This window comes from Oryzias latipes, chromosome 16 (genome assembly GCF_053564925.1).
Source record: "Oryzias latipes strain Hd-rR chromosome 16, Olatipes_Hd-rR_3.1".
Taxonomy (NCBI): Eukaryota; Metazoa; Chordata; class Actinopteri; order Beloniformes; family Adrianichthyidae; genus Oryzias; species Oryzias latipes.
The window spans coordinates 11,483,164-11,497,445 of record NC_136252.1 but is presented as its reverse complement, the minus strand read 5'-3'; the positions used below and the strand labels follow the sequence as shown (position 1 = coordinate 11,497,445).

The 14,282-nt window shown below is 42.9% G+C and overlaps 1 protein-coding gene across 6 annotated transcripts; it reads right to left on the bottom strand.

The window, feature by feature from the left end:
• Positions 1-1,459: 1,459 nt before the first annotated feature.
• Positions 1,460-6,681, bottom strand: LOC105355876 (uncharacterized). Of its 6 annotated transcripts, none has more exons than XM_078932950.1 (6): positions 6,179-6,680; positions 5,445-5,681; positions 5,294-5,319; positions 4,953-5,094; positions 3,862-3,991; positions 1,460-2,857 (listed from the first exon to the last, which is right to left on the bottom strand). In XM_078932950.1, exons 5-6 carry the CDS (start codon positions 3,959-3,961, stop codon positions 2,016-2,018), a joined length of 942 nt encoding a protein of 313 aa, XP_078789076.1. In that variant the 5' UTR covers positions 3,962-3,991; positions 4,953-5,094; positions 5,294-5,319; positions 5,445-5,681; positions 6,179-6,680; the 3' UTR covers positions 1,460-2,015. The 6 variants fall into 6 exon arrangements, 4 of the variants coding, with proteins under 4 accessions (XP_078789076.1, XP_078789078.1, XP_078789075.1 ...); XR_013648202.1 differs by lacking the exon at positions 5,294-5,319 and having other exon boundaries at positions 1,462-2,733; positions 2,808-2,857; positions 6,179-6,668; XM_078932952.1 differs by lacking the exon at positions 3,862-3,991 and having other exon boundaries at positions 6,179-6,681.
• Positions 6,682-14,282: the final 7,601 nt, after the last annotated feature.

Sequence of the window (14,282 nt, the reverse complement as noted above, 5' to 3'; positions counted from 1 at the left end):
GTACACGATCAGGTCTACCATGATTTAAGAAGAGGCAGTAAAATAAAATGCAAGGCTGAATCTAGGACAAAACTTCTCCCCTAGGAGCCTGCTGTGAATGATACCAAGACTCAGCTGCTCCACACCTTCATGTTTAGCCCACTGTTCAAAATCTTTCCAACAACACTCAAATTTAAACTTTAACCTCTTTTTTCACAGCTTTTTGGCAGTTTTGGTCTCGTTTTCTGATCAAATTTTAAAATGTCATTTCAACTAGAAGGCTCAACGTCTGATGGCTCATCTGAGGAACGGACAACCACTGACCTCACAATAATAACGATTTCATTTATTTAAAGACTCAAGACCACATCTTTGAGGGAAATATTCACATTTGAGGGAAATGCATCAAACCAGTACAGATGCTCACTGCTGCTAAAGCACAATTTAAAAAGATGAATCTTGTTATTGTGCTATCCTATGACCCCACCCTTACATTGACGTGTTCTCCCTGCCATGACAAAGGTGGATAAAGATGGAAAGATTTCATGTAATCCTTGGACACCAGTGAAGTTCACAAATCATTGAAGAAAAAAGGTTCATAGCACTGTCTAGTGGGTCCAGATGACCCAACTCCCAATGTTAAAGTGCCTAGGATAGCACTAGGGATACGGAGTATAAAAGGTCCAATATAGAAACGTTTTTAAATTCAGAGAAAGTGAGATTCAAAGCTCAGGAAAGGGATCTGAGACTGCAAATGTAAGGAGCAGTAGACAGAAGCTGAAGAGAGAAATTTCTGATGACGTCAACAACAGGTTTCTAGACTATCGCTCCAGATAGCTTTTACTTTTCATTCATTTTCTGTACCGCTTTGTCCCTTTCGGAGTCACGGGGCTGCCGGAGCCTATCCCGGCTACTTGGGCGTAGGCAGGGGATGCCCTGGACAGGTCGCCAGTCTGTCGCAGGGTAGAACATCCACAATCACACACCCATGCACTCTCACGGACAATTTAGAGTTGCCAATTAACCTATGAAGCATGTTTTTGGACAGTGGGAGGAAGCTGGAGATCCCGGAGAGAACCCACGCATACACGGGGAGAACATGCAAACTCCACACAGAAAGGACCCCCATTGATGTATTTTTCATGTCCCCCAGCTGGGACTTGAACCAGGGGCCTTCTTGCTGGGAGGCAAGAGCGCTAACCACTGCGCCACCGTGCAGCCCGTTTTACTGTAGAAACCAAATCTGTTTGGATCCTGCCAATGTTCTGATCCAAAGCACAGTGGCTTCTTTCAAAGATTTGGGGTGAAACATAAAGCAAAATTAACCTTCATAACCCTTGAGCTGTGTTTTGTTGAACTTTAGTCCTCTGTACAACATTTTCAGCCTAATTTGTTGCAGCAGTGAGTCGTCCGCATATACATTTTTTTCTTGTACTTCCCTTCTAATTTCAGACCTAGAAGCTGTGAACCAAAAGCCAAAGTCATAAAAGTGGGTTGTGACTCCAGCTGTTTGCTAACCACAACCATAACAATGTAGTTGAATTTTTCTGCTGTCTTGACAAACCTGGTTCTACAATAATAAAAGTAAAAAAAAAAAAAAAAAATAGAAATCAAGGGCAGATAAAGTTCAGAGCTTTTTTGGAAGTAAAGTTTTCTTCACACAAAGCCAGTAAATCCCATCACAGATGGTCCTTGAATAGATTCTGCTGGGCATTCTGGAAAACAGGTTTTGGACTGTATAGGGAGGATGCAGTGCTTTGTCTGTGTTTTGACAGGATGATGGATTGCAGCATTGGGTCATGGAGGCTTGAGGGGAAACTATTCAGCAGCTAATCACTGAAAGATCAGTTTTCTCAGACTCTGATCAACTTTCTGCACCGCTCTTTCTCAGCGCAGGTCAGCAACAGGGACCCACAGGTGAATACATGGGTGAACACATTTTATTGACACATGTTAGCAACATTCAGGGTCCAGTGCAGCTAGAGTAGTAATGTTCTGTCTAAAGAAGCCCTGAACACAACTTCCTGCCTGAAGTATCATCTGGAGCAGCGAGACTGATGAGCCACATTCCTGTCTGTCCACACACCAGCATGGGGAGGCCCTTTCCTGCTCTGCTGAAGCATCTCCAACCATGCTGTGTGACAGGAATGTGTGTCAGTGATCTCTGAAGATGAAGGATTGCTACATGAAACCTTCAAGATGGATGAGGAGGAGGAGCAGGCCAGGCAGTCTATAGGGACGCAATCATGCATGCAGAGCTGCAGCTGCAGGTGGACAGGCAGAACTGCAGCTGCAGGCGGACAGGCAAAGCTGCAGCTGCAGGTGGAGAGGCAGAGCTGCAGCTGCAGGCGGACAGGCAAAGCTGCAGCTGCAGGTGGACAGGCAGAACTGCAGCTGCAGGCGGAGAGGCAGAGCTGCAGCTGCAGCCGGAGAGACAGAGCTGCAGGTGGAGAGCCAGAGCTGCAGCTGCAGGCGGACAGGCAGAGCTGCAGCTGCAGCCGGAGAGGCAGAGCTGCAGCTGCAGCCGGAGAGGCAGAGCTGCAGCTGCAGCCGGAGAGGCAGAGCTGCAGGTGGACAGGCAGAACTGCAGCTGCAGGCGGACAGGCAAAGCTGCAGCTGCAGGTGGAGAGCCAGAGCTGCAGCTGCAGGCGGACAGGCAGAGCTGCAGCTGCAGCCGGAGAGGCAGAGCTGCAGCTGCAGCCGGAGAGGCAGAGCTGCAGGCGGAGAGGCAGAGCTGCAGGCGGATAGGCAGAGCTGCAGCCGGAGAGGCAGAGCTTAATCCGTAATCCGTAGACAACAGGATCTTGGTTTTTAGCACATCTGCTCACCAACAACTCTCGTGTGATTGGCCAATGTCTGGGGTTCGCACCACATTCACCTGTGATCAGAAATAAAACCAACATGACATCCACAACGCTCCTAAACATTAACCCATCAGTTTGCTTGAGCAACAGGTACTGCTTAGGCTTAGATCCATTCAAGAGCCTGACCCCTGCACAAGAACCACAATAGAGGTTTATAGCTATTCAATATTTAAATAAAAATAAATTCAAAACAAAGGTAAGCATGAAGTTGGGAAGACAAGAAGGTAAGATCAGCTTAAAAGCTTTAGTGAGAAAAGAGCAAAATCTTAAATTGGATCCCAAAAAAACAGAAAGCCAGTTGAGAAAGTCAAGCACTGGAGCAATCATGACATCTACAGCAAGAACAGTCCAGGCCAATGCTGCTGCAGTCTGTGCGCTGTGCTGCCAGATCCCTGCACAAGACAAAGATCCTGCCGCAGCTAACCACACTAAAGCATGGAAAAAATGTTCACACACCACTCCTTTTAGCAAAGAAAGAAGATTTCATCAAGGTAATAGGATACAGTTGTCGTGGAACAGGCTTCATACCCTCCAAATAAAAGAGGATTTTTTTTTAGATAGTAGCAAATTCTAGTTTGTTTTTTAACCTATCTGATGCCACAGCTGCGTTGACAAAATTAATTGAACAAACATTTAGTACTAAAAAGGTTTGCAGCTGCAAAGATCAGACAAACTGTCGGCAGATCCATGCAACAAACATCAGAAACTTTTTCTGGGGTATTCAGACCTCAGCGAACCCCTCTTAGTCTGGCTCCCCCCTCGTTGCTCTGACCTCCAACACCAGACTGCTGCAGATAAGCAACCCTCTCCTCATTGATGCCTGGCAGAGGAAGCGGATTTCAAATGATGCACAGGCCTAACTTAAATGCCAAAAATGGGTGTAAACATGGATGATGAGGAAAAGGTTGGAGGACAAACTTCTGATGGCCACAGTTCCTGTTGTCAGGAACTGGTGCTGGAGGACCCAAAATGCAGCAGACCAGGCTTGGTAGCGGACAATTAATAATAAATAATTTACCTTCATTTAATGAATAAACTTGAACAAGACAAAAGCCATGGAGGAAACAGAATCTTCTGATTTGTTGCTCAGAATCCCATCTCTTTTGACATTGTTGCATCTAAGTTTCCTTTGGTTCGCAGGCCGACAACTGCAGCAAAAAAGAAGAAAAAAGTAACAGCAAACAAAAAGTGGTAACATAAAAATAAGTTGCAGCAAATTGTGGTTAATTTTTTTCATTATGAAGAGTTCTACAAAAACGTCAGTAATCACGTCAGGGTTCTTGAGATCATTCAAAGATTCTCCCGGTACTGGAAGCTTCTCTGAGAGCTGTCTGTGTCAGCTGCTTCTGCTGTGTTTCTGTGACCCGCTTTGAAGGCTCACTGTCCCGCATTAACCCCATAGGGGGAAAAACAAACAAAAATAAAGTTAGGGGAACATTTTTTTTTTCATTGTCAACATTATTGTCACTATAAAAATCAGAAAAATATCACAAATTTGGGGAAGCCCAAGCAGGCAGCCTTCTCCTCCTGCAGCGGATCTCTGTCTACGGCGTAACGAGCGAGCTCCTCCAGCCCCGGGCTGCTAGCTGGCTGGCAGAAAAAAATGGGTCGGCAAAACAATCACCAATTCACTTCCACTGTGGATTGACTTCCATTTTGGATTGACTTCCACTGTGGACTCACTTTCGCTGTGAATTCACTTCTGGTGTTGATTCACTGTTGTGGATTTACTTTCGTTGTAGCTTTCTTTTGCTTGCATCGCTTTTTTTGTTTGCAGTTACTTTTTTTGTTTGCAGTTACTTTTTTTGTTTGCAGTTACTTTTTCTGTTTGCAGTTACTTTTTTTGTTGCTGTGATGGCGGTTATTTTTCACAGCGTTTGTTTTTTTATTTGCAGTTACATTTTTGCTTTAAGTTGCTTTTTTTCTTTTTTTTCTGCAGTGGCGTTTCTCGGCCGCCGTACTTTAGATTTGATTCATTTTAGTCGTTTGTTATTATCACGCTATTTCTAAGCCTTTCATAGTAAACAAAATCCATTTATATAATAACATATTACCTTTAACACACTAAAGAACAAACTTTTTAAATTAAATCTTAGTTATTTTACTTACCCAGAAGTAAGACGACTCGATCTCTGAGGCCCCGCCTATCACTCCTTGTGGGTGTCGCCCATTTCATGATGTCAACCCAGAGCAGAACTTAAGCAGATACAGCTGACGGGAGTAAAAGCCAAAACCAAGTGTGATATCCTCACTGAGGGAAGCAGAAACGAAATGAAATGACTCAACAGAAAAAAAAACAAGTCAAAAACGAATTTGGGACACAGAAAGTTTAGAGAAGAATCCTCAAAAAAATCCTACTAAAATGAGGCTTATAATTGTGTTTTTGAAAATGTTTATGCAATATTTAAAGGTGGTTTGTTCCACGGCTGAGTTCCTGAGCTGGAACTCACTCAGCAACAATCTTCGAAGCAAGCATCTGTGGATACAGAGGTGGAGGTGGGTGGGTGAAGGGTGGATGAGAGGCAAAAGGAGGGCAGCGTGTGAGCAGGAAGTCAAATGAGGGAGGAAGGGCGTGGATATCAGATGACAGGGCTTCCAAACCTCTCATCTGCGCTCGTGGTCGTTCTGATAACAGCCGCCTCTTTAACAGATCCGCCCCAACACCCGTTTATTCAGGCTGCAGGCGGGAGACTGACAAGCCTGGGCAACATCTGGCAGGTGCTGGTCCCATCATCCAGGGTGACCTGGTTCAGTTGACTCTACCACGTCTGTTGGGACGGTGTTTCTCTACTGTTTTTACATGCTGTCCTGTTTGGACGTCGCCTCTCGGAGCATTTCCTGCAGGGAGAAAACTGAAGGCTTTAACTGACGCATCACCTGCTGATTTGATCACTTCACACCATGGGAAGGATTCAGCTGCACAGGTATCAACCAGATCAATATTAGCAGGGACTGTCTCCAGAAGGTGAGAACTTAAACAGTTTTAGAAGGAACTGAAGGATCAACAAGATGTGAAGTGAAACCAACCCCACCAGGACCACATTTCTCCCCTTTGCTCCCTCTCTCTAATGTTTCCCCAGCTAAAACTACATGACTGACACAAAATTAGACATGAAATAGCCAACCACGTGCCATTAATAACATGTAGTACTATTTTTTTCCAATTAAAAAATATCATTACCATTAGTAAAAAAACATTGAAGTAAAATGTTGTTTTTGTGGGTGTACCAAAAGTCATTCCAAAGTCCCTCTTGAGCAAAGAGGTCAGTAAATAAACACGGAACAACACTGACGGAGAAAAAGGATTGAAGGGGAGGAGCCTCACGAGTACAGACCCTGAGCGCGGTCTTTGAGCTGAATGACACCTGGGAGATGCAAGGATCAGGGGTGTGTCCTCTCACTCCTCAACAATGCGCACGCTAAAAGAGAAGAAGCCCAACTACAACCAGTGGACTAAGTGTAAAATGCATCTAAACACCTGACTCCACAGCTCTGACGGGCACGGCAAAGCCTGTAGTCAAGTTGCAGCTTTTTGTCATACACCCGCAAATGGAGGGTGGAGATGGTGCACACAACTCCCATTCTTGTAGACGTTTAGTTTAGCCCATCTGACAGTCAGCTGATGCAACACAGGTGTGCTTATGAGCACTGATGAGCCCCTTCACTGGAAAGGTTTACCCTTGATCACCACATTTCAGCTATTCACAGGCCCCTAACTGTGCTCACCTTTGTTTCACACGTGGTCAGCAGGGGTGGCATGCCTTTTAGGGGGCTTAATCTGGTGTTAAGACAAGAAAGTCAAATTTAGATTTTAAAAAGCAATAATGACACTATTGTTTCTACATTTCCAACGCTACCCATTTAAAAAAATGTTCCTAGTTTGTATCTGATACTTCATGAAATGATTGCTGCGATGGGAATTGTAACAGCAGTGGCTGCTGTAACTCATGGAGGGTTGCAGCTGTGCCTACTAAGCAGTAAAACCTTATTGTATAAACCTAAACGTTGTTTAATAGTAGAGGATAGCATTGGTGGCCTTGAGCCAAGACCTCAGTTTTGGTGTTTAGAACTGTTGAGGTTCACTTTGGAGAACAACTTGACAGACTTTAAACCAATTCCTCCCTCAGTTTTAGGGGTTTAGAGATTTGATTCTGATATAGGTTGTGGATAAAAATGATCAAACAGAGCTGTACATCAGTAAGTTGTGTAAGTTTTGAAAAGTACTTAAATATTGGAAATTGGAAAAGTTGCTTCTTAAGTTTTTATAATGGCAATTTGCATATACTCCAGACTGTTATGAAGAGTGATCAGATGAATTTTATAGTCCTTCTTTACCATGAAAATGAACTTAAATCCCGAAAAAAAAAACCTTTCCACTGCATTTCATTGCTGTCATTAAAAGACGTGCTGAGATCATTTCAGTAATTTTCTTGTTAACTCAGGGGAGATTGTTGATGAGCGCAAAGCTGGAGATCATTATATCAGACTGATTGGATTAGAATGGCAGACCCAACATGTTGAAAGCGAGCAAACAAACGCCTGCAAAGTCTGGCAAAATATTTAGCATGTTGGCCTTTCTGAACATGAGCAGCCCATTTTGGCCATTTTCTCACTTATACCCACATCTAATTGAGAACTAGAGTCTTCCAAACACTGATATCAAACTCTTTAATCTGGGATGTCTCCATGGGGAGATCAAGAGGATCAATGACAGCAATAAAAAGACATTCCACTACCCTTTGTTTTCAGAGATTTTTAACTAGAACATTAAACCTTCAGTCTCTGACATTTCCATAGGTGAGCTCTGACGAAACTCATTATGACCCAACAACCTGTCACCACAAACAATAATTGTGTGGCTACACACAATCACACACACACACAAAAATATCAGTTAGCCTGGGGGAACTTGTGAGGGATTATCAACATCAAAGTCAATAGAAATGTCAACCTGGCTATCTCTGGAAATGCCAACAACCCTTTGCATATCCGCAGCACAGAACCAAAACCACACAAACACATGTACGCGCACACACACAAGTGCACACACACCTGCCTTTAGCACAGGGGGTGATTAAAGCTACTCTGGTGAGTGCTCCTTTTGATCTCCAAACATAGTGGAAAGCACTTAGAGGCAAAGCCCCGTCAAGCAGCAGATGACTTCACGCCCAATCGTCCAATCAGGGCTTCCCGCAGCACCTCAGGGCCCTTCCCCGCAGAACTATCAAATAGATTAACAGGATTAGGCAAATACATACAGCCACGGGTTGCTGCTCGAGCTAAATGTGTCAGAGCAGCCTGTACCAAAGGTTTTAAGGTCAGCTGAATAACCGAGGAGTCTAAAAAAAAAAAAAAATCAATCAAACTTGATTTCTGAAGCACCAAACTTCAAAAGGCTCACAAAGACAAAAGGAAAGCCCATTAACCCTTTTACACCAGAGCTTTACCTCTAGTGTTTACATTATTTTTACTATCGTAACTCTTCAACCATGTATGTACCCAACTGATGTTATACCAGTGGATTCTGAATTGGAGAAAAGCAACTTTGCGGTGTTACGCAACACTTACCAAGGTCAAGTGTTTAAGCAACCAATGGGAATCATCTTATTCTGTTGAGCAGAAAAGTGGCTTTGCACCATTACTTTTTGACCACGTAAACAGCTGAAGAGTGAAGGTACATCAGAGATCATGTGTCATTTATGCCTTTTATGCACCATAGACCTGTACGCGTGCTGCTGGTTTCTGGGTTGTCCAGGCCCCTTGGAGGGTTGTAGAGTGGACGGGCAAAAGCTTTTTTATATTCATTGAAGTTTCAAAAATGTATGGTCTTCCTTTTTGAAGTATGCTCGATTAGGATTAACACTGTAACGTTATGACCGATCCATCACCAACATGGACAGGATTAGAATAAAAACTATTCTCCATTAAATCTGAAGCATGTTTTTCTTCCTTTAATTTGACGGTCTGTTATTTAAAACCGTGCAGTTCAGAAATTCACACAGACCAACTTCAGGATAGACAAACTGTTGCATCCAAACTGAAGCTACTTTAAAGCAAACAAACAAGAAAAAAATATATCCTTAACTTACTTTTTGACAGAAAGGGAGCCAAGATGTCAAACTGTGTAGATCCTCTTTTTAAGGTTATCTTAACATGATGCAGGTGGTAGAAACTGGCTTTGAAAGAGATTTTTCTGCATCTTAAATCTTGTTGAGTCTGAAATAAACTCCACAGAAATGACATCATACAGCAGGTAGATTATACTTTGCTCTAATGCAGATACATAACACAGAGCAGCTGTTAGTGCAAAACCATGATAGAAGGTTATGAATCATCTGACACATGAGGTGTATATTTGTATAAACTCTTACAGCATTTGAGGCAAAACTTTATTTGTATCATTTATGTTTGCACACATTTCTTGAAGAACCAGATGGAGAAAAATATGAGAGAAAGAGAGAGTTAGTGTCATGGTTTGGGTATCTTTGCCTTGGATTTTGCTTCCTTTTCTTTCTGTCATGTTTGAGTTCTGTTTCCTGTCTTATTTTGAAAGGTTTCCTGTTTCATGCTTTTGAGTTTCACTTCCCTGGTCCCAATCTCTTCTGATCATGTTCACCTATGTCTTGTCAGTCCTGTTTTGTGTTTGAGTCTTGTCTCTGCCTTTCTCTTGTGCTGGTCCAGACCGTCTCTTCCCTAACTGTCTTCTGCCATGTTTTCATGTTTTGCCCACAGTAAGTTTAGTTTTGTTTCCCTGTTCTGCAGAACTTTTTGTTAGTTAATAAACCCCTTGCCCTGGAACCGTGTGCCTCCCGTCTGCATTTTTGGGTTCTTCATGCCCACAAGCCCTCCCTACCTGACAGTTGGATGTTAGAGATTGTGGATAAAACAAATGGGGTACAAAAAGAAATGGGAGAACGAAGGGGGTTAAGGAATTTGGTGGATTATTAAGAAGGGTAGAATTTTAAAAAGTGTATCATTTTTACGGTCAATTGAAGATGTTTGTCTAAAAGGGGCGGGGCCTGTCCACACACATTCAAAGATTACAAACATATCTATAGGCTCCATAGAAATCTTCACACGCAAGCATGTCAACTCATGCACAATACAGCTGCAGCTCACATGCACATCCTTATGCACACAGACACCTTTGCGGGATAGCAGATGAAGAGAATATGCCTGCAGGGCAAACCAAAATCAGCCACCCAGACCATGCCTGGCAAAACTGCCACAGGGGCCCCCATCGCCAGAGAGCAGGGGGGCACAGAGTGCGCAAGTCTGAGCCCAGCCAGGGAAACGGCCTTCCCGCCACACCAGTGCAAGGTCCCAGCCCAAGGCCTCACCCGCAGAGAGCCCCCACCCCCCCGCACCCCAGACAAGCAGCCCATCATCACCCAGGAGTTCTGGTTATCCCTCCACCCTAATCCCAGGCAGGAACCAGTGCCCCCAAGGGAGACCTGCCTCACACTCCAGGCCAGTGAGAAGTCCAGAGAAGTGGACAGAGAAGTGATTTCCCCCCCATGAGTTAAGAAGAAATCTACAGAGAAAGAAAATCAGTTGCAGAGAAATGATCCTATGATCCCCTATCAAAGGATAGGGCTCATTTTACAAAAGGATAATAAAAGGAAGTGGCACCGGCACCGTCTGCTTCAGGCTCCTTTCTCTGGTCTGATCCAGATCTGAGGATAATTGGCTGCTTGAACAGAGGTTTGGGCTGAGCCATTGTGCTAGTGGCCCAAACAAGTCTCGAGTTTCGGAAGGAGATGGATGAACAAGTTTGGTGGTGGGGGTGGGGTGGGGGTGGGGCAGAGCCCCTGATTCAAACATTTAGCTTGCATGAGGCTGAAAAGTGTCACACAATCTGAGAGACAAAAAAGTGATAGAAAAAAAAAATGAACTCAAAATACAAATAAACTCTTTCAAAACAAAACAATGAATTCTTTTTTCTACATTCTGCCCCTCAGAGTTGAAGTGTTTTTTATGATGAACATTATAACCACATTCAGGTAGAACAACCTCTGCTGTGATTGGTTGGTGTCAGAGAGGACAGAAAAACACTCAACAAATCCTAAAATGAGCTGTGAGAAGTCCTTTAGCTTTTAGCCGTAAGTCTCAACCCATGCCATGCTAAATATAAACTATGCAAGGAAAAAGTTTTAAGGACTATTTCCCAAGCTGCAATAGGGATTTGGTTCGACAGAAAAGGATCCTGATAGCCGAAGGTTCTACTGTCACTCTAGTTTTCATAGGAAAGAGCAGTAACTTGCACATGCACACCTGGACCCTTGTGGAGCATGTCTTCGGCTTTTGGGAGGATACAGATGTGCCCGGAGAAAACCCACACTTGCAGGAGGAGAACATGCAAGTTCCACACGGAAAGGACCCAGCTGGGAATCAAACCAGAGCCCGTTTGTTATGAGGTGAGGCGCTAACCACTGTGCAGCCCCTACTCCAAAGAGAAAAAGTATTTGTTTTTTTTGTGTCTTTTGGTTTCCTGACTGCTCATCCAGCTCGTTGTGTAGCTGGTGAAGCTGATCCTGTCCAACACCATGAGGTGTTTGCTCTCAGTGACCCTCGAGTCAGTGATCTAAAATGACAGGTCATAGAGAACAGGGGTTCCATCTGCTTCCTCACTCTGTGTCTGTTTTCTGTTCTAGTCTTGTTGGATGTGGAACATTCCCTCCATCAGCTGCTCATCTCTGTTTCAACAGACATCCTCAGTCATGTTTGTAACGTAAGGCTTGCAGAGCCAAAAACAAAAAAAAAATCTGAAACATTTTGATACATTTGATCCCCAACAGCAGAGGGATAACATGAACAACATGTCTTTCTCTTAAACTAAAGTTAAGTGAGTTACCAAAAGACTTAAAGAATCGGGAGAGTTTCATCTTCATGCATAGCTTGGATACTAGAGGTTTGGGTTCCTCGGATATTTCTGCAGTAGAGGCAGACATGACTGTGACTGCAAAGTTCTTAAATAATGCAGCTTTCAATTCAGTCCTGCAACTTCTGCAGTGGCAACAAATGAAATCTTCTCATTTACTTTTTTCGTGATAACAAGGTTTTGACTTATAAATGCTGTGTGATAAACTCGAAAAACATGCGTATTTCATGGTCCATTGTGATATCATAAGATTAGTGTATTTTTCAATGTAAATCTACTCCAGCAATTTGTTTTCCATAGGAGACACTGTTACAAGTTATTACACTTGAACAGAGCTGAGGGATTTACACAAAAGTTTTCTTTGACTGCGGAACGGGTTACAAAAAACACTGATAGAAAAAAATGAACACACATGTTGCCCTTTTGTAATCCTGATGAAAGTATTCAAATATCAGAAGGGGTATGCAATAGCGGTGTACTGAGTCATTTGAACAAAAATTAGATTCACATCATAATTTGTAGTTAATAATGCATTTCATAGACAATTTTGGTTCATTTTGAAAAATCTGATTCACTGACCTATTGATCTAGGACATCTTTAGCCAAAACTTCAACCAGTGTGACTCAGAGAGAAATACCTGATACTGAACAGTACAGGGAAGGTTTTCCACATTCCTTGGATTTCTTCAAGATAATCAAGTGTAAATTAACTATGTGTACAAACAAACAAGAATGAATGTCAAATCCATTCACATTTTAGTTTCCTATAGTTCAGCCCACAGTTGTTTTCCACATTCAAAGAATCCAAAGGGAACATTATTAGAACATTCTAGCTCACTGTATGGTCACATTTCTTTGCTAAATTCAAAGTGTTTCCACACATTGGACTGGAATGTTGGACTGAGCAGTTTTTGCTGATGTCATCACGTGTTCTTTGTCCACTGTGATGCACTTGAAAGTTTTTATGTTAGAGTCTATTGTGTCTCAATCCAAATGGTATTTTCCAAGATTGATATAATGAATTCATTTGAATTTGAAAAGATTTTATAATGTTCAAGTTTAATTTGATCAACAACTTGTGTCAGACAAATCAATCTGGTTAGATTGTGGGAAAAGAAAAGAGAGGAGCTTTCCTCCTGTAGCTCTTAGCTTCCATCATCTACAAGCTACAACACACCTGACTTTTTGTGACAACTCAGAAGGCACTAAGGGACAGTCTGAAAAATGAAAACACCACAGTCCACAAAACTAAATCAGGGTCAGGCAGGCAGGGGTCAATAACAAGCATGCAGTACCACACAGGCAGCATGGCACAAACACAACTTTGCACTGTGTGAGGCTCAGTACAGTGCTTTGAGTGATTGCACATGAGTGTCAGGTGTATGGCATTCAGGAACTGTGTGCTGGGGTGCTGGGAAATGTAGTGCTTTTATAACTCTAGAGATGGTTCCCGCCAGTGACCAGAGGGGGAGACAGAGCTCTGACGTCTGACAGTGTGTCCATGCGTTTGTGTGGCTTCATGTGTTTGTGTAGGTCCATGTGTTTTTTGTGAGTTCATGTGTCCCTTTATCTGCATGAAGGTTTATGTATTCTTGCATGCATGCACAAATATGTGTGTGTGTCTATGTGAGTGTAAATTCCAACATACAGCACAGACCAAAAGTTTGGACACAGCTTCTCATTTAAAGAGTTTTCTTTATTTTCATGACTATGAAAATTGTAGAGTCACACTGAAGGCATCAAAACTGTGAATTAACACATGTGGAGTTATATACATAACAAAAAAGTGTGAAACAACTGAAAATATATCAAATTGTAGGTTGTTCATAGTAGCCACCTTTTGATCTGATTACTGCTTTTCACTTCACAGGTGTGCCCTGTCAGGTTTAATAAGTGTGATTTCTTGCTTTATAAATGGGGTTGGGACCATCAATTGTGTTGTGCAGAAGTCAGGTGGATACACAGCTGATAGTCCAAATGAATAGACTGTTAGAATTTGTATTATGGCAAGAAAAATAGGGTGAAGATGACCATTGACGTGTTCTCCCTACCATGATAAAGGTGGATAAAGGTGGAAAGATTTCATGTAATCCATGGACACCAGTGAGGTTCACAAATCATTGAAGAAAAAAGGTTCACTGCACTGTCTAGTGGGTCTAGATGACCCAACTCCCAATGTTAAAGTGCCTAGGATAGGTTAAAAATGGTCCCACACAGTAAAGTCTTGCTCACTTAGCCACTGTAAAGTCTTCATTGACAAAGCTCAGGAGCACCTTGAATATTCTTGACGCTCAGGAACCTTGGATTTAACGAGCTCCGCATGTCAAGGAAACAGTGGAAAGATGGTTAAATTCCCACTGACTCTGTGGCCTTCCTGTGATGGAAGAAGTTCTGTCTTTTTCTGAAAAAAGCACAGAAGCACCAAGATACTCTCTGATCCATGCACAAGACCTCCTCTGGGAGGCGAGCAAAGCTCCCTCTGCTCCTGGCCCTCTGCAGCATGGCTGCAGCTCTGGGACACGGCTCTGTCTACATTTAGGATTTTGCAGATTTAATCT